General features: G+C 37.8%; 1 protein-coding gene across 2 annotated transcripts in view; it reads left to right on the plus strand.

The window, feature by feature from the left end:
• The window catches only part of LOC101530279 (striatin), a 114,949-nt gene that overhangs the window by 71,444 nt on the left and 18,056 nt on the right, over positions 1-25,449 (plus strand). The window contains exons 4-10 of one of the 2 annotated variants that reach the window (XM_058668088.1): positions 6,417-6,495; positions 9,145-9,312; positions 11,772-11,907; positions 18,391-18,526; positions 21,036-21,146; positions 23,246-23,332; positions 23,783-23,926. In XM_058668088.1, coding sequence (XP_058524071.1) covers positions 6,417-6,495; positions 9,145-9,312; positions 11,772-11,907; positions 18,391-18,526; positions 21,036-21,146; positions 23,246-23,332; positions 23,783-23,926 — 861 coding nt within the window. The remainder of the gene's footprint in view (positions 1-6,416; positions 6,496-9,144; positions 9,313-11,771; positions 11,908-18,390; positions 18,527-21,035; positions 21,147-23,245; positions 23,333-23,782; positions 23,927-25,449) is intronic. The other variant, XM_058668089.1, reaches the window with a different exon arrangement.

Here is a 25,449-nt window from a genome sequence, read left to right on the forward strand (position 1 = left end):
GATGCTGTAGATGGAGGATTAAGCTTATATGCCACCATACCTTAACCCCGAAATTCTATTTTTTAATTAGATGTTTAGCTTACTTATATTAGTGTGATTATTAGTATGATTACCATATAGCACTGTGTTAAATGTAAATAGCATTACATTTAATACTAGACTCATACTAGACTAGACTTTCAGCTGTGCAAGTTAATTGTGTGTGTTTTTTTTAAAGATTTATTTATTTTCATTACAAAGTCAGATATGCAGAGAGGAGGAGAGACAGAGAGGAAGATCTTCCGTCCGATGATTTCACTCTCCAAGTGACCGCAACGGCCTGTGCTATGCTGATCCGAAGCCGGGAACCAGGAACTTCCTCCGGGTCTCCCACACGGATGCAGGGTCCCAAATCCTTGGGCCATCCTCGACTGCTTTCCCAGGCCACAAGCAGGGAGCTGGATGGGAAGTGGAGCTGCCGGGATCAGAACCGGCACCCATATGGGATCCTGGGGCTTTCAAGGCGAAGACTTTAGCCACTAGGCCACGCTGCTGGGCCCAGCATCTGTAGCTTATTACAGCTTATCTTCAAGTAATAGTACTGTTTCAAGTGTAATGTGAGAATCTTACAATAATAATGCTTTTATTCTCACCTTGCCTTTTTATTATTGTGTATGAAAGATATTGTCATCTTACTTTGTATATAGTTCATAACATTTGTTAATGTCATAAATTAATACAGTCTAAATTATATAAATGTAATAAACTATATATGTAGTATAAACTATATACTGTGTTATTAGTTTTGTTTCAGCAGTTAATTTTCTTTCAGTGAGACTTAAGAACAGGAAATATTTCCAGTGCTCATCACTCATTTTTGTAGATTTATGTTTCCATCTGGTATCATTTTGCTTTAGTCTTGCAGTGTGGACTGCTGGTAATGATTCTTTTCAGCTTTTGTAACGTTTTGTCAGTTTTGCTAAGTGGCGTTGTTACTGATGAAATGAACACCTGCTGTCACCCTTTGTTTTTGTTTATTCAGTGTGACCCTTTTCCTCTGGCTGCTGTTAAGATTTTCTTTTTGTCATTGATTCTAAGCAATTTTATTATGTGCCTTGGTATAATTTCCTCTTTCTTCCCCATGCCAGTGTTTCCTGTGATTGTGACCTGTTGAGTTTCTTGGATGTGTGGGTTGGTAGCTTTCTTGAAATTTGGAAACCTTAGGCATTATTTCTTGAGATATTTCATTTGTTGAACCTCTCTTTGTTGTGATCTGGAATTACCAAGGCAGAAGCTGGGACAGTCATTAGACTCACTTCCCTGCTTTCCTTCTGTCAAGAACCACCATCCTCTGTTGACTTATATCCAGTGTCTTGAAAACATTGTTTTGTCTTTTTTATACTTACTTCAAGTAAGAGGGTAAATCGATGGCTGAGTGGCTAAATCTTTGTCTTGTATGCACCGGGATCCCATATGGGTGGTGGTTTGTGTCCTGGAAGCCCCGTTTACCATTCAGCTAGCTCCTGGCTTCATTGGAAGATTGCCAAAGCCTTGGAACTTTACCCACATGGGCACTTGGAGGGAGCTCCTGGCTTTGGATTGGCTTGGCTTGAGCCATTGCAGCCAATTGGGGAGTGAATCAGCAGGTGGAAGATCTTTCTGTCTCTCCTCCTCTCTGTAAATCTGCCTTTCCAATAAAAGTATAAATAAGTAAATAAATCCTTAAAAAAAGGAGAGTAGATCTAATTCTTATTACTCCAACTTGACAGGAAGTGGCCATCAAATAACTATTCTTAATAAATTAAGATGTTACTTTAAAATCTTCACTTTCACGAAATGTTGCCTTTTACCCTCAATATGACAAGAATGAATCTGATATTTGGCAACTATTTACTAAAATGGAAAGAACTGTGAGCCTAACCTTGATAGAATATAAGTGATTTGACCTTGAGAGAATGGAAGTATATTCATATTTCATTTGTCTCATTTTACTTTCTTATATACATTAAAACTGGCCATCTTTCCTGTTTTGCAAACATGTACAGTCTGTGACTACTCCTTTTTTTTTTAAAAGATTTATTTATTTTTATTAAAAACTCACATTTATAGAGATTGGAGAGACAGAAAGGTCTTCCACCTTTTGTCTCTCTTTCCAGATGGCCGCAGTGGCCAGCACTGAGCTGTTCTGAAGCTGGGAGCCTCCCCTGAGTCTCCCATGTGGGCATGGATTCCCAAGGCTTTTGGGCCATCCTCCGCTTCTTTCCTAGGCCACAAGCAGGCAGCTGGATGGGAAGTGGAGCAGCTGTGATGCGAATTAGCGCCTGTGTGGGATCCTGGTGCTTATAGGCTGAGGATTAACCAGTTGAACTATTGTGCTGGCCCTGATTACTCCCTTTTTCAGTCTAACCCTCCCTCCCCACTGAAATATTCTGGCAGCCAGTAGTCTATTTTCCATTTTTAGCGCTTTGCCCTTTGCTGGAAGTATTTGAAGCTTATTTTCTTTGTATATGTCAGCATTCATTTCATTGTTGTGGAGTAACACTTCATTAAATTGATACACTATTGTAACATCAGTGGCTGCTGAAATAGGTAGAAGCAATTGAATATGTCTGAGAACGGAATAGAAAGGATTTAGGCCTATTCTGATGGGAGATGAAGTACCTTAAAACTTGTTAAAATGCTGATGTAAATGTTCTTACCTAGCCAGTATAGGTTATATACTTGGCATGCGCTACACCGTAGCACACGGTGTAGCATACAAATTCCTGTATTTATGTATCAGTGAAAATAAGATGTGTAATTTTTCTTTGGTTTTATGGCCTTATTTCTGCCTTGTTTTTTTTTCAGTACCAATTTGCATTTATTTTTTTAATTATTTCTGTAATTGGTTCTACAAATCAGTATAGACATAGCTGACTTATTTCAACCTCCTGACTAGTTTAGATATGCATAGATGGGAGTAACGCACATCATTTATTTTTCACTTTTTTAGAAGCAAAACACGTGACTGCACTATTAGAATGATATCCAAACTAATATTCCATTCCTACATTAAAATTCCAAGATTTTTTTTAGCATATAGAAAATGGGTATTCCATATCATAATTTAATAGTCAATTAGGAGTTTTGGATGTGTTAAGTTATTTTTTTGTGTGTGTGAGATAGATTCTTTATTTTCTTACCTGTTTTGGGAATCTTTGATATTTATATACCTGTTTTGTTTTTAATATTTATTTATTTGACAATCTTGACATAATTAGGGTAAAAAGGTTCAAGCACTACAGGAAGATGGGCAAGACAGTTAGTTCCGTATTGTTTCCTTATTATATCTGATGTAAAAGGGGATTTTAAGGGAGTCTCCCACCCAGTCTCCTGCCCCACCCCAGGTCCCAGATGTGGGGCATGCTCCGAGGGTCTTGTTCAAGTGGTTTTGATATTTCAACAGTTCTGAATTGCTGCCAGTCTCACCACTCCAAGCATGATGAGGTCGTTGGAGAATCCACTGATTGACATAGTCCATCATCGAGTCACCATTTGTCCAGTATTTTCATTGCCAACATATAGCTGAGGTGGTTGATTGACTTGTTCTGACCTCTGTCTTTTGATGGTTAGGGGTTCTGAGTCCGGAAGCTCGATTGGGGGGATCTCCAAAGAAACTTTGTCTAAGGTGTTCCCAGACCAGATTCTTGTATGTACTAGCAAGCACATGGCCCGGCACAGTCCATCACCCCTGATCAACTGGTGGTTGCAATTGCTGGGTTGGTTCTGTTTCCATCCCTGTCTTCCACTGGAACCAATGGGTGTTTGCAATCTAGCCTGGTTCTGCCCAGCACATACTCGGCCCTCTCATAAACCAGTGGGAGCTGCAGCCTAGTTGGAGCGACCTACAATAACCCCCACCAGGACCGCCCCCTATCCTGGTTTGCCAGTATGTATGGCAGACTAGTCCAGTCTGTCCCACATCCCCTTCTGCTCTCATACATGTCAGTGGGTATTAAAACCTTGTTCCATCTAACCAGCTCAACTATCCAGCCTTCACGGATGTTGTTGGGTGTCTCTCTGTCTAGCCACCCCAGCCCCTGTCCTAGTTTTTGTGCCCTCCCATAGGGGGTGATAACCTAAGAGGGAGGAGCTCACTATTTCCCTCCCAGGCCACTCCCAGATTATGCACTGTGGGGAGCAGGGTGCTGAAGCCGCTCCTGGGATTGATAGGGGCCGTCGCAAGATGGCAGCTGGCCCCGGGCCAGGAGGGGGAGTTGGTCTCACCAGCAGGTAAACAGGAAGTCACAGGGATAGGCCAATGCCCTCGCTGTGATTACTGGCCTATCACGTAGCGCCAAGTGGACCCACAGGGAGAAGTGATTGGTGGAGAACGATATAAAAGTAGCCGGTAAAAGCTAGGCGGATGGACGACAGGGGACGACATTGACGACAGATGGACAGACGGATGGCAGACGGAGAAAGACGGGACGAGGGAGAAGAAGGACGAGCGGGAGGAAGGGTGCAGAGAGAGAGAGCCGGAGAAGAGGGATACAGACAGAAGCAGTAAAAGCAGTACGGAGAGACAGGAACGGAGAAATGCAGCAGAAAGTACGGGAAGAAATATGGGAAGAAGGGTGGCGGAAAGAGAGTTGGAGAAGCGGGGAGGAAAGCTTAGACCAATGGGAACAGGAGCAGCAGAGATAAGGATTTAAACGCAGCCACTTTTGGCAATGAAGGGTCCGGTTGTGGTTCCGGTTTTCCCAGACCCTCAAGAGCGTGCCTCGTCACTTTAGTGTCGCTGCGGGACAGCCCGGCTTATACACTCTCCAGGTGGTTCTGCAGTTTAACTTGACAGAACTAGCCCCCAATGCCAGCTTCTGCCAGCTAATGCTGTGGCTAAGCCCAAACAACCCTCACCCACTCTAATTGTAGATTGCACCAGTAGGAATAATCAGCCCAGCCTGGTTTTTCCCTGATCTGGGCCACATGAGGCGCACAGGTGTTATAGCCCTGCCTAGTCTGGTCTACCCCCATCCCAGCTCACGCTCTCCAGTGGGAGTAGCTGTCCAGCAAGGGAACCACCCCTTATTCCCCTGCGGGTTCTGTCCCCTCCCTTCCTGGTTCTCACGCGTGCTGGTTGGGTGCTGTGATCACATCTGGCACAGGCAACCTCACCTTGGCATTCCGTGTTGTGCATTGCTTTTGTTGCTACCAAACCCGGCTCAACCCACACTCTGTTCTGGTGTTTGAATTTGCCAGTGGATGATGTGAACTGATTCAGCCTGGTCTGCCCCCGACCCATGCCAAGTGTATGCCAGTGGCACACTTTTAATGACCTCTTGACTGTTTCCTTCCATGCTTCTTATGCTTACCTGCAGGGTCTGCCTTGTTTTTTTAAAAAACTATATCCTCTTTGAAATTATCTCCTGAAAAAAACTTTACTTGGAGTTTGTTTTCCTCATTTTCTTACTACCAGTCTACTTGATTATTATTGTTGGTATATTACAGGACATACCTCATTAGTTCAGAGTCATATCTAATTCTTACTTTCAATCACCTGGATCTTCAGTTTTCTGTCATTGTAGTGACAGACAACATGTGAAGAAAAATGTTGGGATTCTAGAATGACACAGATGAAAGTTAATCCTTTGAAATCCACTTTGTCTTTTCAACGTGGAATTAAACACCTGCTTTAGGAGATTGTAAGGATTAAAGGAGATAATATGTGTGACACAGTTACTGAAACGAAGGATGTAAGAAGTGATTAATTTCAAATGTGAACAATGCATTTTCCAGTTTCTCTAGTAATTCTACTTGATAAGATTCTACAGTTTCTTACATGTTGATCGAAGAATGATACAAAGTATGAATTCTTTGTTTAAATTGAGTTGGGAAATTTTTCAGTCTGGGCTTTGAATGAAGGAAACTTAAATTTCACTGCATGAAAGAATTCAGCTTCTACCTAATGATGAATCTAAGCTATAAAAGGCATAGAAGATTTCTGTTCAAAAATGTCATTAAAAGTTTTTTTTTAAATTAATAGCTAGTGGAGGAAACATTGGATTAAGATTATTTTATATGTCTTTTTTGTAACCAAATTGGCTATTTCATTATCGTATTTGGGCATTTTGTTCACAGTCTGATGTGATACTTTATACTTTTATTTGACTCTTTTGGGTGACTGATTGCATAGGTCTTTGTCCTGGAGGAAATTGTTCGGCTTCCTAGTGATAGAGAAAATAGTATTTTAGTTCTCCAAGGTAATCCACTAGCAATAACTAATTTGTGTTTGAGTTTTGCTATAGAAGTGAGCATTGCAAAAAGAATTTATGTTGTTTTAAAATCTTACAATTGCAATATTAATGTATTTTTAATATTTTAAGTATTTATTGGACTTTTTCAATGAGTTATGATGTCTTAAACAAGTCACTTTTATTATGATTTGATTTTTCTAGATGAAGGTAATGAAACAGAGGTGCAGCCACAACAGAATAGCCAGTTAATGTGGAAACAAGGTCGGCAGCTACTCAGACAGTAAGTATCCCAAGGTTAAATTATCCAGGGTTAAAAATGAAAAAGATATTTTTGTGAGATTGTTTTTATTTTCAATTGTCAATAAAAATTTTTTTACTATCATATCTTTGTGGGAAAGCTTACTACCTTTGTATTAAACACTTCCTCCATGTGATAGAGTTTATATTATTGAAAGATCTTATAACATTAAAATTACTCTTCTTATTGCATCTTTTATACAAGAATTTGCATGTTTTAGGATAAGTTTAGTCAGTGATTATATGTGACTTTTTGTGTTTAAATTTGTTTGAAATGCACTGGGGAAATTTTTGAATTCTCCAAATTTGTAAATATTGTGTAACATACACTTTTCTAAAGAGTATGTATCTGTGCCTATGAAGAGGAGATAACACTGCGTTGGGGTTGTGGTGTCAGGTGGTAGACGCACCAGCTCAGTGCCTGTTCTTGCATACCATCTTTGGACTGCTGGTACTCAGCCTTGGGACTCAGTAAAGTGAGATATGTTGCCTGCTTTGGGGTTTTGGAGTTACTTAAATCTAGTTCAAACCTGTGATTTCTAAGTTGATTTCATGATAGGAAGAGAATATTAAAACATCTCCTTATATCTCTTTTTTTGTTTGTTTAGACAAAGAAGAAAAATGAGACTTTTACTAAGGTGTAATAAATGGATTCTCACTAATATGTAATAAACAAAAAGTGCTGTCACTTTGGTTTTAAATATAATTTAGGTATTTTCCTTTTTCATGAAAAATAGTGCTCTGTTTTTTGTTACAAGAAGTGGTTTCAGAAGCAGTTCTCTGAGAGATATTTTAGAAAACTTAGAAATCCATTAGTCAAAGAAAAGATGGCATTTTAATCAATGAATAATGAAGTAACACTTTAATAAAACGATCCTGTGGCAAAAGGATTTTCTTTCTTTCTTTTTTGTTTCTTTGAAGAGGATTTTTCCTAAAAGTTTATTCATATCTTGTTTGAAAGACAGAGCTGCAGATAGACAGAGAGGTTGTCTGTCTGCTGGCTCACTCCTCAAGTGCCCTCAGTAGCCAGGGACTCACCAGGGGAATGTCTCAATTGTTAACAAACCGCTCCATCAAACACCTGCCCTGCCAGAGCAGTTTTAAAATAAGATCTGTAATGTGATGTGATTTTGTTGCCAAAGTGAGATATGTATCAAATATTATTTACAAATATTATTATTTATAATTCTTGTAGTAACGTGCTAATAAATATTAAGTTCAAAGAAATTGAATCTTATCCCAAATTTTAAGACTTTTCTGTAAATATTGGATGGAATTAAAAACAAGTGTCTTGATTTGATAAGACAGACTTACTTCATTTGATTACACATCTTTTTCAAGTATCTCTTTTATTTCTAATAATGACTAAAATCAAATCCTGGGGCTCCTGTTGTGGGGCGGTGGATTAAGCTGTCACATGCAGTGCTAGCATTTCATATTTCTGATTAAATTTCTGGCTGCTGTATTTCCCATTCAGCTGCCTGCTAAGTCACCTGAGAAAGCAGCAAAAGAAGGTTCATGTTCTTGGACCTCTACAACCCGTGTGGGTGATCTGGATGATCTAGATGGATTTCTGGGCCCGGCTTTGCATGGCTCCCAGCCCTGGTTATTGTGGCTATTTGGAGTATGAAAACCAGTGGAAGGAATCTCTCTCTCTCTCTCTCTCTCTCTCTCTCTCTCTCTTTCTTTTTTGTAACTTGTATTTCAAATAAAAGAATAAAACTTTGAAGAAAAATAAAATCATAAGACAAATTCAAACTGGTTGCCCTATCACCCTTTTTTTTCTTATTCATCTAGTAGAGTCCATTCTTCCTTTTGTTATGTTTGCTTTTGCCTAGCATTTATCAGTCATGTTTCTTACTGTCATTTGCCCTTTTTTTAAATAGTTTTGCAATTGCCGATTATGGTCTTTTGTGTAAATGTTGGTAGGATGGGAGCACTTTCTACATACTGGAGCCAGGATTAGGTGTGTCTTCGGAGGGAGACAGCTGAGGAGGGCAAAGTGGCATAGTAAATAAGTGATAGACTGGAATTAACACTCAGATCTAACTCAGGGTGAAGTGTGTCCTCTTTGTTTTGATGCTTCTCTGTAACATACACATATACACACATACAGCACAGTTTGCTTGCTCTGGTTTTAGAGTTCTTTCCTGCTCGAAGCTTGCCTGTTGTAGCAGTGACGCTTGGGAAATGTTCTGTTCTTGTTGTGTAGTTAACCAGATAGGCCAATTGATCCATGACATTTTACACTAGAAGTTAAAAAGAAAAAACTACTGAGATCACTGTAATAAAATAGCAGTTTGGTAGAATTTAGGAAAGAGCTTACTATAGTTCTGCAAAAAGCAAAGAATGTACAGTGATATATGTTAAAGAATAGCGTCATCTTATGTTACATGAATGGTCTATTGTATAGTTGTTTGATTTTTTTTCTCTGTGACTGTAGAGGCTGGTACTGCAAGAGGCAGCTCTTTCTGCAGCTGGAAGATTATTTATTAACAAGCCTTTCCAGCATAATACTGTACTGTTAAGTCTTATGCAGGCAAGAATTTGGAAAAAAATACTTTTATTTACATGTTAAGTCATGAGATATTGATCGCAGTGTGTCTGACTTGTAAGGATTGTGTTCACACAGGTATCTACAGGAGGTGGGCTACACAGACACTATCCTAGATGTGAAATCGAAACGAGTGCGAGCTTTGTTGGGCTTTTCAAGTGATGTCACTGACAGGGAAGATGACAAAAATCAGGACTCCGTTATAAATGGTACAGAGGCTGAAGTTAAAGAGACAGCAATGATTGGGTAAGTATTTTGTCTGAAAGATGTTTTAGTTATAATTTTAGTTCTCACAAGATATTTTTACCTTTATGGTTCTTACTTGTACTTTAAGTGAAATAAAAATAAGTGACAAGCTTAATAAAAATGCTAAAAATTCATTTGGTTACAAGGCAACCCAGGGATTACAGTTAATATTTATGATTATTTTAATTCAAGAATACTTTTTATTTAGGGGGTTTTTTTTGGCTTGGAATTTATTTACTGTAGATTTTTAATATCTAAAGTTCAGATACCTGCCATAAGAATGTCAATCTTATTTGGAACTTCAATATAAATTTCTAGGAAAGAAATTTCACTAGGTATGACATAAAAAAATGTATATATACTTAAGTCTTTAGAAATAAAGCTATTCTTATCAACTTATTAATGTAATAATGCTATAGCTCATCTTTCTCTTGAAGTAAAATACCTAATTTTAAGTATAAATTCTTTAATTGATTAAAATATGTTGCTTTTAATATTGGGTAATAAACTATACACTTATACTTAATTGTACTTGAACATGACAGTTCAGTAAGGAAATTCTTTATTAGAAAAACTGTGTTTTTAGATTTTTACACAATTTAAAAAAAGTGTAATGTTACATTATTTTAACACCTATCAAGACTGGAATGGTTTTAATCTCTAAATTTTCAGTGAGTACGTTATTTAGAATGTAAACTAGAATGTAAACTAGAATCATATAGTTAAAGACTCAAAGTGAGACTTTGAACCCTGGTCATTGAGACCTTCTTAAATGTGTTTTATAATAGTTAAAATAAGCATTTATACACTTGTATTTACAAGTGGAAAATGAAATTATTTTTCTGTATAGACATGTGGACACAGATTTAATTCAGCAAATGAAATTATTTTTCAGTATAGACATGTGGACATAGATTTAATTCAGTAAGTTAATGGCATTAACTTGTCTTTGGAAACTAACAAACATAATATTCTGAATCTATCAGTATTCCACAGGGGTAGGAACACCAAAACATACAACTGATAATAGATTTGAAATTTAAGATTTATCTCTTTTGGAAGTTTTATCATAGTTGTGGTTACGTGTTTTCCCCCAGGAAAGTACCTTTTTTATCTAAGACATTCTTTAAGATGTAGAGAAATCATTCTTTTTCTGACCAATAGTAAACTATTTACTAGATGAACTGTGAAGAAATTAAGCACAAACTTAAATATTTGAAAATGTACTTCTAAAAAATAAATGGTTATTTGTCAACCAAATCAAAGGATGTAGTAATACTAATTTGAGTATTGTATTGCTTTTAGGAATTTTTTTTGCATATTTGCTCTTTTTATTTCACTAGCTGTTTAACAGAAATATAAAATCAACATAGAAAAATGACAAGTTTACTAATTATTTTGTTACTTGTGAAAACTCGTATGTAGGGTCGGAGGAAGAGTTGCAGATAGCAACTCTTTCGATAGAGACAGACATGATAACAATGTCTTCTGAAATGTTTTATTTGAAAAGCAGAGAGATGGGGACAGTTTCCGGATTCACTAGTTCACAGTTCACGCCTTGGCTGTCTGCAGCAGCTGAGGATTGGCCTGGCCAGGCCAAAGGCACGAGCCTCGCTGTGAGCGGCAGGGACTCGAAGCCTTTGCCCTCATCTGAGCCTTCTTGGGTGCTCACTAGCAGGGAGGGGTGATTGGAAGCAGAGTTGGCCCTTGAACTCAGTTACTTCCTTATGGAGTATGGGGTCTTAACTGCTGTGCCAAGCACCCACCCAAAGAAAACTACCTTTTTTGTTGTTTTGAAAGAAACGCATTGAAGTTGACATAATAACCTAAGTCATATGGAGTCAATAGATGGCGAATTGCTTAGACCGGATTACCACTAATCTGAATAGCGTTGATTACAGAGCTCTTTTGTAGGAGAAACCACTTCTTACATTACTTTCTCAGTGAATTCACAGGCATGTAATCGAAAATAATTAATGAATATAGTGGTAGGACTTGGGGCTTATAATTATAAACACAATTAATGAAATGGCCAATTTTTATGCTAAGATTAAAAAGTTAACTGGGGACGGGGCTGGGGTATATTCTGTGGTATAGTGTGTTAAGCTGCCGTCTGCAGTGCTGGCACCCCTCACCCCCAATATGGTAAACAGTTCGAGATCTGATTACTCCACTTCCAATTTGGCTCCTTGCTAAAGTGCCTGGGAAAGCAGCAAGAGGATGGCCCCAGTGCTTGGGCCCCTGCCAGCCACTTGGTAGACACAGAGGAAGCTCCTGGCTCTGGCTTCACCCTGGCCCCGGCTTCACCCTGGCCCAGCCCCTGTCCCTGTGGCCATTTGAGGAGTGAAGACTTCTCTCTCTATGTCTCCACCGCCCCCAACCCTTTAACTCTGCCTTTCAAATAACTATTTCTTTAAAAGGAAAAGTTTAATTGAGCTTATGTGTATGTTTTAAACCAGAAAACCCGAGTTAACAGATTCTGCCTCTGTACTGGATAATTTCAAATTCCTTGAAAATGCAGCTGCAGATTTCAGTGATGAAGATGAAGATGATGACATTGATGGTAGAGAGAAGAGTGTCATTGATACTTCAACGGTGAGTCTAGATGCTTAGATAATACAGATGCTTTTAAGAACTTTGACAATATACGTCCTTCAGTTCATAACCTTTAACTCTTTTTCCTCCACAAATTTTCGAAAATTTAATCTTAAGAGGATATATTTTTATTTTGAATTTAAGAATATTTTTAGAATAGCTGCTTTCTTTTAAAAGTCCTTACTCTCTTTGTTGATTAATGAAACAATGCAACTTTTCTGTAGAGCTGGTGAAAATGATGAATGTCTTATAGCATTGTACTGTTACTGCTGCTAAGTAGAGCTCCACATCACATGCTGGTGCCCGACGGTGGCTAGTGTCGGCTTCTATCAGCGTGCTTTCCCCTCTCATCAGAGGGGTTCTTTGGTTGTTTTTCAGACTTACAGAAATCTTCCATTGGAAATCTGCAGAATTGTTTAGATGCTTGTGTAGTTTTGTTCAGAGCGTTGGAAGTTTATTGATTTCCTGGACAACTCTCTGGAATAGGAGGTGTCTAAATTATTGCTCCATGTTTTTCTCTTTTTGTCCCCCATTTTCTTCTTTCCCCACTTCCTCTTCCATTTCTCTCTTTTCATCTTTCTCCTCTTCCTTTTTAAATTAAGAGATGAGGATATAATTTGCCTTATGTAGGAAGATATTTGCATTTTCGTTTTCAGGATTATATAGGAATAAATAGGAATAAAGTCAAATAATGTAAAGCAGATTAGAATGTAAAAGCTTGGGTTTAAGACCCAGTTCTGCCACTCATTATGCTTCTTATAATAATAAACATCCATCCTATCACTTAGAGAATTTTGTCAAGAACAAAGAGACATTAAATATGACAATGATATGTTGAACTATAAAGTGCTTTCTAAATGTAGCTTCCATGATTTTTTTAAATATCTTCCTCAGGATTTCATTAGACTCTTAAATTATTAATATCAGGTTATTGGGTTTTTGGGGGCCATTATTGTATACTGTTCTGTTACAGCACTGCTATGGATATTTTTTTTAAAGATTTATTTATTTGAAAGGCAGATATACAGAGAGGAGGAGAGACAGATAGGAAGATGTTCCATCTGATGATTCATTCCCCAAATGGCCGCAATGGCTGGAGCTGAGCTGATTGAAGCCAGGAGCTAGGAGCCTCTTCTGGGTATCCCTCAAGGGTGCAGTGTCCCAAAGCCTTGGGCCATCCTTGACTGCTTTCCCAGGCCACAAGCAGGGAGCTGGATGGGAAGTGAGACTGCTGGGATTAGAACCAGTGCCCATATGGGATCCTGGCACGTGCAAGACAAGGATCTTAACCACTACGCTATTGCGCTGGGCCTTGCTATAGATATTTTGAACTTCAAGAGTAACCCTAACTTTCTCTCGTCCAGACTAGTATTAACCGTGTATTGTCTTAATTTGATTGAAAGAAAAAAAACAAACTTCTCTGACACTTTTTATTAATCTACTTGTCTGGAATTTATGTGACTCAGATTTCTGTGAGATAATTAGAGAGATTATTTTTACCATCGGAATACCTTATTAATAGCTGACTGGCAAATAATAGCTTAGATTATGATAATGCAAGTTTTTGTTAATGCTTAATTCAATTTCAGTGTATTAATGATCTGTAAGCTGATTAGTGAAATGTCTATACTTTATTTTAATAGGATTTTTTAAATGCAAGCTAGCCATTTGATTTCTTGATGAGTTGCCATTTAGTTTCTTTCTCAGTAATCAAATTCGTAAGTACCGTCTTCCAGTGACTGCAGATAGCAATGAGGTGACCAAGCAATGAAGATACAGCTAGGATAAACTGACTAACCTCCACGCAAACACTTTACTAAAAACATTCTTGTAATTTTACAAAGATGATGTTAAAGAATTGATCTTGTTGTAACAGTGTTGCTAATTTTTGCAATATAGTAAGTTAAATTTCACAGTTGCAGTCTAATAACTGCCTACTAAAAGGCCTTTTTTTTTTTTAAGATTTATTTATTTTTATTGGAAAGTTGGATATACAGGCAGAGAGGAAGATCTGCTGTCTGCTGGTTTACTCCCCAAGTGTCCACAGCGGCCTGAGCTCAGCTGATCTGAAGCCAGGAGCCAGACAGGAGCTTCTTCCAGGTTTCCCGCATGGATGCAGGATCCTAACACTTTGGCCTTTCCTCCACTGCTTTCTCAGGCCACAAGCAGGGAGCTGGATGGGAAGCAGGGCCAGCTGCTGGGACATGAACTGGCATCCATATGGGGTCCCAGCGCAAGGATTTTAGCCACTAGGCTACTCTGCCAGGTCCAGAAAAGATCTTTAGTAATCTATTATTTATTATTATCATTATTATTATTATTTTAGTTTTAAAGTAAGATTTATTAGAAAAGCTGAGAAAAGAGGCTCCCATCCTAGTGACGGGAGGGGTCTTTGAGATAGAAAGGACCCTTACCTCCTGCCATAGTGGCAGGAGGAAAAGTGGAAAAAAAGATCCCTTGTAATCTATTTAATAGCAAGTAAGCTGTGATGTGGGAGATGACTTGTGTTCTATAGACGGAATGGCTGAAAATGTTCTTTCTGATATTAGGTATTGTGGCATTTAGTGGCTGTCTTCCCTTTTGGTGCCGATTGAAGTTTTGGTTACCCCACTCCTTTTTTTTTAATGAAGATTTCTTTATTTTTATTGGAAATAAAGACTTACATGGAGAAGAAGAGGCCCAGAGAAGGATGTTTTGTCCACTGGTTCCCTATCCAAGTGGCTGCAGTAGCTGGAGCTAAGCTGGTCTGAGAGTAACAGAGATAGAAATAATCGAGATACAGATCTTCCTTGTGCTGGTCACTCTGTAACTAATACCGACAGCAGAACCTGGGCCGGGGCAGCCAGGAATCGGGTACTCTGTCTTGGCCCTCCTTTGTAAATGTCAGTGGTCCAAGTGCTTGGGCCATCTGCACTACCTTCCCAGGCCTGTTAGTTAGAATCTAGATTGGAGCTGGAGCAGCTGGGAGTAAGTTGGCACTCTGATACAGATGCTTGTGTAGGATTCTGTCGTTACAACTTGAGTACTTAACCTATTGTGCCACAACACCTGACCCAAGTCATCATTTCTTATATCAATTGGGAACCGCGGAGCACAAGTAGAATATTCTGTGTAAGGAGAAAAAATATATACATATTATCACAGCATCGTTTCCCATTTATTAATTGTATTTCCAATGAAATAAATAGATTATTTATTTAAAAAAATACTTATTTTGAAAAGTCAGAATTACAGAGAGAGACGGAGAAACTGATTGCTGTTCCAGCCACTACTTCACTACCTAAATGGCTCTAAAAGCCAGCATTGGAACAGGGCATAACCAGGATATTCACCCTGGTCTCACGCATGGTGGCAAGGGCCCAAATATTCTGGCCATTTCTGCTGCCTTTTCCAGGCTACTAGCAGCAAGCTAGATGAGACGTGAAGCAGGCATGACGCGACCTGGGATATTGGGATGCTGTGTTACAGACTAGAGCTTTGCTTGTTATGCCGCAAGTCACCATTCCCACCACAGATCATTCCACTCTCCCTGCCACCCCCCAGCTTATTTAAACATGAAAAACAGGAGTTCTGCTGTAGCTGTTTTTAAATGGAATACAGTGATAAGCTTCTCGTTTTTTGTGTTCTTTGGAAGGTTATACTGAAGATGTAAGTCCTAAATACAATTTTCTTGAGATGCCTTTATGGGTTGAAACCAAAATATTTACTTGTAATTATTGCAAATATATTTAGAGTTCCATTTTGGTATTCTAGATTCCTCTTAATTTACTCTGCCCCCTTTGTTAGGCAGTGAGAATGAATATTGTCCAACTGCAAGGAGCTAGTGATATCCCCTCTAAATTACATCTGATATCCTGAGAGGATCGGAGAGAGTGGGTGCAGTCAGGCCTCTAGGGTCGCAGAGAGTGAAAAGGACAGGTGATCTGGATATGGGCTGTGAGGATCAGGATGTCCTGTTGGTAACTCCCAGACTTGTGCTTGTGATTTTCGTTTTCTTTTTTTTTTTTCTGCCTTAGCCTAGATTATCCAGGAAAAATTAGAATAGAATATGGTTTGTGAGTGCTTACCAAAGAATATATATTCAACATTGATTTTGTATTCAAAAATCTTCCAAAATAATTTTTTTATTTAATAGATTTGTTAAATATTACTTTGGAAACTACTGCAAGCATAGAAATATTTCTTTTTTTTGCAAGATTTATTTATTTTTGTTGTAAAGTCAGATTTACAGTGGAGAGACAGAAACTGGTTCACTCTCCAGGTGACCACAATGGCCAGAACTGAGCCAGTCTGAAGCCAGGAGCCAGGAACTTCTTCCCGGTCTCCCACACAGGTGCAGGATCCCAAGGTGTTAAGTCATCCTCCACTGCCTTCCCAGGCCACAAGCAGGGAGCTGTATTGAAAATGGAGCATGGGCCTCATGCAGTAGCCTAGTGACTGGAGCCCTGACCTTGTAAGCACTGGGATCCCATATGGGCCCCGGTTTGTGTCCCAGCACCCTTGCTTCACAACCAGCTCCCTGCTTGTGGCCTGGAAAGGCAGTGGAGGATGGCCTAATGTCTTGGGACCCTGTACCTGCGTGGGAAACCCGGAAAAAATTCCTGGCTCTTGGTTTCGGATTAGCTCCAGGTGTTGTGGCCACCTGGGGAGTGAATCAGCGGATGGAAGATCTTCCTCTTTATCTCTCCTTCTCTCTGTATGTCTGAGTTTCTAATAAAAATAGATAAATCTTTAAAAAAAGAAAAAAAGAAAGTGAAGCAGCTGGGATATGAACTGGCACCTATATGGGTGGGATCTCAGTGCATGCAAGGTGAGGACTTCAGCTGGTAGGCTACACTCCAGGCTCAAGAACCATTTCTTGATTTTAGGGAAATATTCCAGAAAGTTCAAGTTTTGGAGTCAGTGTTTTAGTTCAGTGATTAAATCGTCTGTGATGCTGGCATCCCCCTATGAGCATTGGTTCAAGCTGGCTTCCTTTCTTCCTGTTCAGCTCACCACCGCTGATGCACCTGGGAAAGCCACAGAAAGTGATCCAATTACTGGATCCTTGCCACCCATGCGAGAGACTTCGATGTAGTTCCTTGCTTCTGGCTTCAACCTAGAGCAATTCTGGTTGATGTGGCCTTTTGGGTAGTGAAGCTATTAATGAAAACCTCTTTTTTTCTCTCTCTGTCTATATCTGTCTTTCTCTGTTTCTCTCTCTCTCTCTTTCTCTCTCTCAGTTTGTCTTTCCAATAAATAAAGCTTAAAAAGAAAAATAGAACTCTTAACATCATGACAAAATCTTTGATTTTGTTGTGTGTAGTCATTGTATATACCAGGACAGTTAAGGTAGATAAGTTTCGTCTGTGATGTCATACTTGCTGTGTTGGTAGTGACTCCTGGAGTGCTCTGGTGGGAAGGATTTGTGAGACTGTAGCATGTCTTCAATGAGAAGAGCTGTGATATGAGCTATTATTGTGCCATGCATGTCAGGTGTTTTTTCTGTGTCTCATTGAAATATCTATTTAGGCTTTATAATTTTAAGTCATTCCTAATAGTTCAGAAATAATACATGGTCAGATTATATTATTTCTTTTCTACATGAGGTGAAGAAATGTTGACATGTTGAATCATTTTGTCAAAAAACAGAAAAAAATCTCAAAGTAGTGGTCATAATTTATCAGTGCTCCGAGTGCTGGAGATGTCCAAAAGGATAATTTATTCAGAGAATGGAGTGTGGATTTCAGAAATCAAATCAGCACTCAGGAATCTTAAATTCTCTTTAAATGGATGTGTGATTCCAGAGATACACTTGAATATACAAAAATGAGAAAGAGCAAACCCTACCAAATTTAAGGTCTAAGTCATTTCACTCTGGGAAGCTGATGTTTTTGGGGGGAAAACTGCCAGGGAAAAGTGATGCGAGGTTAGGCTAGTAAAACTGCTAGTAGAGTCTAACAGAGCACCAGGCTTTGTAAGTCTTCAGCAGTGTTTCTGAATTTGTAAGCTTTTGAGATTGTAGGTTTTGTGAGGGAGTTATATAGTCATAGCATGTATCATGATTATATTCTTAAAAACGATTGTAGTGTGTTATAGCATGTCTTCTGTTTGGACTGGATGCAGTTTGCCAGACACTCTCAGAAATCTAGTTATTATGGTTTTCATAGTATGGTAGACATTTTTGATGTATCTAATTTAAATACATGTCTTGTTTTCCAGTCATTTCAATTTTTGTGTCCATTAGTTTATTTAAAACAATGGAAATGTTTAAATCATTTAAAACAAAACATTAATTAAACATTGGTAATTGAATTCATAATTGAATAAAGTTTAAATAATTTAACATGTACAATGTTTGTCTTGATATTTGCAGTTTTGATTGAGTTAGGCTATTCAGAAAAATACTCTTTCTGAAGAAAATAATTGAATTTTCTTGTTCAGTGATAAAGGAATATTATCTCCATATTCAGCCTTTTAATATAGCATTTATTTTCCCATTAGATTGTTAGGAAAAAACCATTGCCCGATAGTAGTGAAGACCGAGACACAAAAGAAGCTCTAAAGGAGTTTGACTTCTTGGTTACGTCCGAGGAAGGAGACGGAGACTCCAGAAGCGCGGGAGATGGAACTGACTGGGGTGAGGAAGCATGCTAGATCATGCCTGGGATGTTAAATAAATCAAAGAAATTAACACTTTATCAAGAGGCTAGCATCTTGAGGCACCATAATGTTGACCTGTTGAACAACCTATGGGCTTTTCCTACTGTCAGGTTTCATCCAGAGTATGTGTAGATATGTTCGGGAAAACTTTAAAAAATCCTTTCATTTTATCTACCTATATACAGATATTTATATGTAATATGAAAATAAATTTAATTAAAATGCAGGATATTCTATTTTCTGCCAACACAGTACAGTTTGCAAATCTAGATTTTGTGGAGATTGAGTCTGGAACCAGAGAGGATTATGGAAGTCTCAGCTCTGGCACCTTCTGTGCAAAGAAAGTGTGAATAAAAAATTGTTACTCATTCCAGTTTAGGTTTTGATAACTTATATTTTCTATAACTCTTATTTTCTTTCTCTTTTGCTATTTTTTTCCTGAGATTGTTTTAAATAAATCCAGTATTTCAAACATCTACTAAAAGTTACAGCATGTTTCTTTTGGGGAAACTTTTTACATCATGTATTATTTTAGGCTTGCTTAGGTCAGTATCAATAGGCAGGGTTGTGATAAATGCTTCCAAAGTATTCTGTCAGGGGTGTGTGTGTACACATTATATATACGAATGAGTAAAAGAGAATGAGAGATTGAGAATGAAAGCAAGGTTTCTCCTAAAGGGAAGGAGTTCTAAAACTCAATTAGTTTATGTTCTGTGTACTTAGTAGATAAGGCTTGGAAATCAAGTAGCTGTACTTATTTTTTCTGGGGGCTTTTCTTTGGGTCAATTTACAACATCCAGAACTTTAAAATTAATATTTTATGCACTAAAAAAAGGCTAAGATTATTTTCCCATGTTGGTGATTTATTGTTGTAAGGGTAAAAGACACGGTCGTCTGATGATATAATGTAAGTCCCTGCTTCTTGTGTCTCTGGCTTTGAAATTGATTTTATGGGGCCAGCATTGTGGCATAGCAGGTTGAGTTGACACCCTCAGTGCTGCCATCCCGTAAGCACACAGTTTAAGCCCTGACTGCTTTGCTGCTGATCGAGCTCCCTGCTAATGGCCTGGGAAAAGCAGCTAAGACAGCCCGTGGACTGGACCCCTGCACCCATGTGGGAGACCTGGAGGAAGCCCCTGGCCTTTGTGGCCATTTGAGGAGTTAACCGGAGGATAAAAGATATTCTTTGTATCTGTCTCTCTCAGAGGCTCTGCCTTTCAAGTAAAGAAATAAATCTTTGAAAACATTTTGTGTAAAAAAGATTGCACAGATTACTCATGAAGGATTTAGGAAAGTAGTTTTCCAAACAACTAAATATTGTGTTGGGCGAAAGTAGTGACACTCTTCCAGCTTGGCTAGCTTGACACTGACCCTTGATCTTTTACCCTTTCATTGGCAGATGTAAAATCAGCTTGCATTCACACCTTTGTAGAAATTTTTTTTTTGCCTGGAGTAAAAGAAATCAACGTTGGTTTCCCCTTGTTAGTTGTTGTTTTGAAGTACACTGTTTATTTTAATGTCTGTAAGTCTGAGGGAGATGAGTAGGGGATGTGCGCAGAAGTCAGATTCTGTGTGTGTGAATGTGGGGAAAAATCTCTCAAATTTCCTGAACTATTTATCCAAGGAGGGAGAAAAAGAAAGGTTTTTGGTTCAAACAACTGGAAATATGGCATTGCCATCCAATGAGTTGAACATCCACATGGAAGGAACAGATTAGGTAGAGGGAATTTGGAGGTTTGGTTTTGATGTTTACTTTGGTATATCTGTCTTCCTACCTTGGATGTAGTATGAACAGCTACAATTCTGAGCCAACTCTTTGTATGTTATCGTATAGGAATTCTTTTGTTGTAACTGTAAAGTGTATAATGTAGTTACTCTCTAAATTTTCTTCTTTTGAAACAATGACAATTATCAAATTTCTTTTCTAACAGAAAATTCCTGATTTAAGAATTTATAGACTAAGACATCAATACATTGTTTTAAATTTTAAAGTAAGGTTGACTGATAACCTTTACAAAATACTGTTTAAAACCTGTGAAATCAAAATGATCATTTGCTGGACACAGCCAAAAATATAAAATTCTTAAATTGGAAAATGTTGCACAATCTTTTCATCTTATTTCGTTGCATAAATCAATACTTACGTGAATCAGTTCTAGTAAATTTCAAAATAGAGTGAAAATTGGAGGTCCCTGATTGTAAAGGGTCTGAACTTAATTTACTGAGAGATGTTAAAATCTTTCAGGATTTTTTTGTACGCCCTCTTCTGTCTCTTCTGAGAGAAGTGTGTTTTTCTTACCTTAGAAATGGAATCGATCAATTTTTCTAGCTATTATGTGTGACATCTAATAAATGGACATTGAGTATACTTTTTAAACTAATGATACTTTGAGGAAAATGGTTGTTAACATCTTTCAGACATATTGACTTAAGTGTGTTCAATATTTTATTGAAAAAGGTTGTTTCATTTGTTTCACTCTGTTTAGAAAAGGAAGACCAGTGTCTTATGCCTGAAGCCTGGAATGTGGACCAGGGAGTAATTACCAAACTCAAGGAACAGTACAAAAAGGAGAGAAAGGGGAAAAAAGGGGTAAAGAGTAAGTGGAAAACATTGTATCCTTAAATTGTAAATCTTGCCTCTTTTTCATCTCCATTTTTTTCAATGTTTTCCTAAAACTGCTTACTCTATTTCATTTCTGTTTCTGACCTCTCTCCTGTTCACCTGTTCAGGGGTTGAAATTAAGTGGTTAGCTACTCGATTGTAAGCTTTAATAATAATAAAAAATTCCTTACTTACGACTGTGAATCATATTATCCAAGTAGCAAAATAGCTTAATAAAAGTGTTGGTCCATGTATTCACACACAATGTTTTGAATATTTAGAATATATATGCTTAATTACAATGATGTTTATATTCATTGCAATTTTTACGTCTCATGTAGCATTCCCTTTGGCAATCCACAAGAATTATTTCTTACAATTTTAGACCTTGGAGACATAAAGAAAATTAATTTCTACCCCTGAATATTTTTTATTTACAACACACAGTTCATTTGCTCTCACCACTGTATGTTATACAGGGCACAAAGTCAAACATAACCTTTAAAATTATTATTTTAATGCAAAAAAAACTAATGTAAAAATTTGATCACTTCATAAAAATATGACCAATTACATTTTTTGTCTATTCAATGAAATGTATTGACACATTGAAAACAGAAGCTAAAATTGAATTTTTAGCCCTGTGAATCATATATGTAGAACTTTACATCATGCATATTAGTAAAGTTTAGTGTAGATCTAGTTAAGTATTTAAAACAAAAACATGGAAGTTTTGAAAACATCTTTTATAGGAGAGTCAGATTCAACTACCTCCTTGTTACTTCTGCCCCCATTGGTGGTATGAACATAAATCTCCCTTTTTTGTTATAGGAGTTTCATCTTTCAGTAATTAAAATATTATAAAGTTACATTTTCAAAATCTCACCTAAAAAACAATCTAACCTATTGAGAAATGCATATGTATTTAAAAGTTGCAAAAGACTGGAAAGATATACTTTTGTTGATGTTAATATTAAGGTTTATCAAAAACCAGTCATTCCTGTTAGGAAATTCTTTAACAACTTGTTAGTTGCTTAAAACAACTATATTTTTATTTAAAATATGTTAAATTTAAAATCCCTTATCTTGAGTTAGTAAAAATGTCCATTGTATATATTAACATCATAGTAAAGCTACACGTAAAAGGTGCCGTTGTCTGCCTCATTGTTAATTATATCAGAACGAGAATGAGGAATATTAGAACAAAAGGACATTTTTGTACCTTTTATCCAGTGCGATAAAACAGCTAATGTTAACAAATGCAGTGAGAAATGTCTTGTCATGGCTTTTTTGAGAAATGACAAAATTAGTTTAACTGGAATTTTGAAGGCAGTTTGGGTATCAGACGTAAAAAACATTTCCCAATTTAAGCCAGTGCTCATTTATATATTTTTAGCTCATTGTACTACAAAAACTGATTTTGAAGGTAAAAATTGACTGATAGAAAAGGGTAGCCAGGAGTTATATAGAATCCATTTATTCTTATATTGATTATTCAGTGCTTTTCAAATATCAGTGTATTATTGTAGTTGGAATTTAGCACATAAGGTGTCAAACTGCACCATTTGACTGGAAGGTATTCTTTTTAATGGAAACAGCTAAGTTTTCTGAATCTGGGAATTATGGTCCATTTTTAGGCATACACTACATAGTTTTTATAGTACAATGAAGAATGTCCCTAGGAAAGAAAATTTAACATCTTTCACTGAAGATAGATTGTAGAACAAATTTGACTACATTTTATCTTGTTATTCATGTTCATGTTATTTTAGTTAAAGATACCGGCCTGAGAACAAGTGAAGGCTCATAATAGTAGAACTGAGGCAAAGCTTTAAATTAATACATGAAGCATTCACTTACAAACTACTATATGCATCTTTTAATTGATTTGTTAATCATTAGGAAGGTTTGAGTCTTTTTAATATGATCTAGTTGAAGTATTTCCAGTCAAATTGTGTATTCCAGTTATACTAGAAATACCTTTCTAGCTATTAGTTAAAGTTGCTTTAAAATAGTTTTATTCTTTGGTGGTGTAGGAAAATCCATAACATGCTATGGGTAAGATTTTCCCATTCTTAATTAAACTTATAACAGGAAAAACTACCGAAGATCTGTTTCAGCCTCTATCCTATATAAAACAGTCAAAACAGGGATGTGGGAGAATGAAGAATCGAAGCCCAGGTAAGGAATTGGCAGGGCGTAAGACTTCACCTCGGGTATGATTCCTTCAAGATGCTTAACTACAACAGGAATGTTACTGTTCAGACTCAGGCCAGAGCAGGTTCACAGTCTGTTAACAGTCTTCATGTAAAGTGATAGACAAAGTCTGTATTACAGACCAGTGTAACTTGTATGGTCCACATAGACAGGAAGTACTTTTTAATGCAAATTGATATTCCATTATGTTAATTATAAAAATACATGTAAAATATAATTCTTTATAGGAAATAGTAACATTTTAAAAGTCTGCAAATCTTGAAAATAAATATTTTTCATTAATCCAGTAGGATGTTTTTAAAGATAAATGCTGACTTGTGAACTGCGATTTATTGTACCATTTTGATGCAGTGGAATAATTCTGTTTCCTCTTTTTTTCCTCCCCCTCCTACCTTTTTTTTTTTTTTTGAATAGGGCCCAATAGGTCAAAACTACAAGATATGCTTGCTAATTTGAGAGATGTTGATGAACTTCCTTCATTGCAGCCATCTGTGGGTTCACCTTCCAGACCTAGTAGCTCCAGACTGCCTGAACACGAAATTAATAGGGCAGATGAAGGCAAGTACTTTAGACCCCTTGCACCTCAGCAAGCACGTAATGGGGAGCCCACAGTAAAGTCATTAGAAAGGACTCTCAGATTTGAGAGTTTAATTCTGCAGTTATTTGATCCACATGAATTTTCCCCAAATGCAAGTTTAATTTTAATTTCAGTCTTTAAAGTAAGGGTAGGACCATATTGCTGGCTTTGAGACTCAGGAATATTTAAGCAGTTCATCCTTGATAAATGGAAATGGAGAAGAAAAGGCAGTTGAAGGTCTGATCACGTCTTCTGCCTTCTTTTTTTCTCATTTCCTCCTGTCGCCCCCCCCGCCCCCTTTTAAGGTATATTTATTCTTACTGGAAAGTCAGATACACAGACAGCAGGAGAGACAGAGGAAGATCTTCCACCCCCAAGTGGCTGCAGTGGCCAGAGCTGCTTCGATCCAAAGCCAGGACCCTGGAGCTCTTCCAGGTTTCTCGCATGGGTGCAAGGTCCCAAGGCTTTGGACCATCCTCCACTGCTTTCCCAGGCCACAAACAGGGAGCTGGATGGGAAGTGGAGCTGCTGGGATTAGAACTAGTGCCCATATGGGATCCTGGACATGCAAGGTGGGGACGTCAGCTGCTAGGCTATAACACCAGACCCTTTTAAATAAGATTTACTTATTTTTATTGGAAAGTCAGATTTACAGAGATAAAGACATAGGAAGGTCTTCTGTCTGCTGGTTCACTCCCCAAGTGGCTGCAAGGCCAGAGTTGACCTTATCTGAAACCAGGAGCCAGGAGCTTCTTCCTGGTTACCCACGTGTGTATAAGGTCCCAAGGTCTTGGGGTGTCCTCTACTGCTTTTCCAGGGCACAGTAGGGAGCTGAAAGGGAACTGGAGCAGCTGGAATATGAACTAGCATCCATATGAGATCCTAGCACATGCCAGGCGAGGATTTAGCCACTAGGCTACAGCACCAGAACTGTAGACACAAGCTTTGAGTTTTACTTATAAGTGTATAAAGTGCTTATGTGTTAAAATTGATTTTTTAAATAATCTTTTTTTTTTATTATTACGTTGCATTATGTAACACAGTTTCATAGGCTCTGGGATTCCCCCAACCCCTTCCTGTGCCCTCCCCCCATGTGGATTCCTCCACCTTGTTGTATTACAGATCAAATTAAGTCCAGATTCTTTTTTAGCAAGCATTTACCAAGCATAGAGTACAGCATCTTTTTGTCCAGATAAATTCAGCAGTTTCTTGGGGAGACCATCTCTAGTCTAAAGGTAGACCTGGCAGAATATCATCCTGATTAATTGAAAGCCCCTGAACAACATCAACAACAATTTATAACATTATGGAATTAATTGACTTGGTATTGAATAATCAATATGTTAAAACCATGTAAGTTCTTAACCACCTCCTGTGACTACTTCATAAATAATCTTTTTAAGATTTGAGAGTCAGTGTGACAGAAAGAATGAGAGACAGAGAAGTGTTCCATCTCCAAATAGCCAAAGGCAGAAACCAGTAGCTTTATCCAGTGTCCCACAAA

Source organism: Ochotona princeps, chromosome 8, assembly GCF_030435755.1.
Source record: "Ochotona princeps isolate mOchPri1 chromosome 8, mOchPri1.hap1, whole genome shotgun sequence".
Classification (NCBI taxonomy): domain Eukaryota; kingdom Metazoa; phylum Chordata; class Mammalia; order Lagomorpha; family Ochotonidae; genus Ochotona; species Ochotona princeps.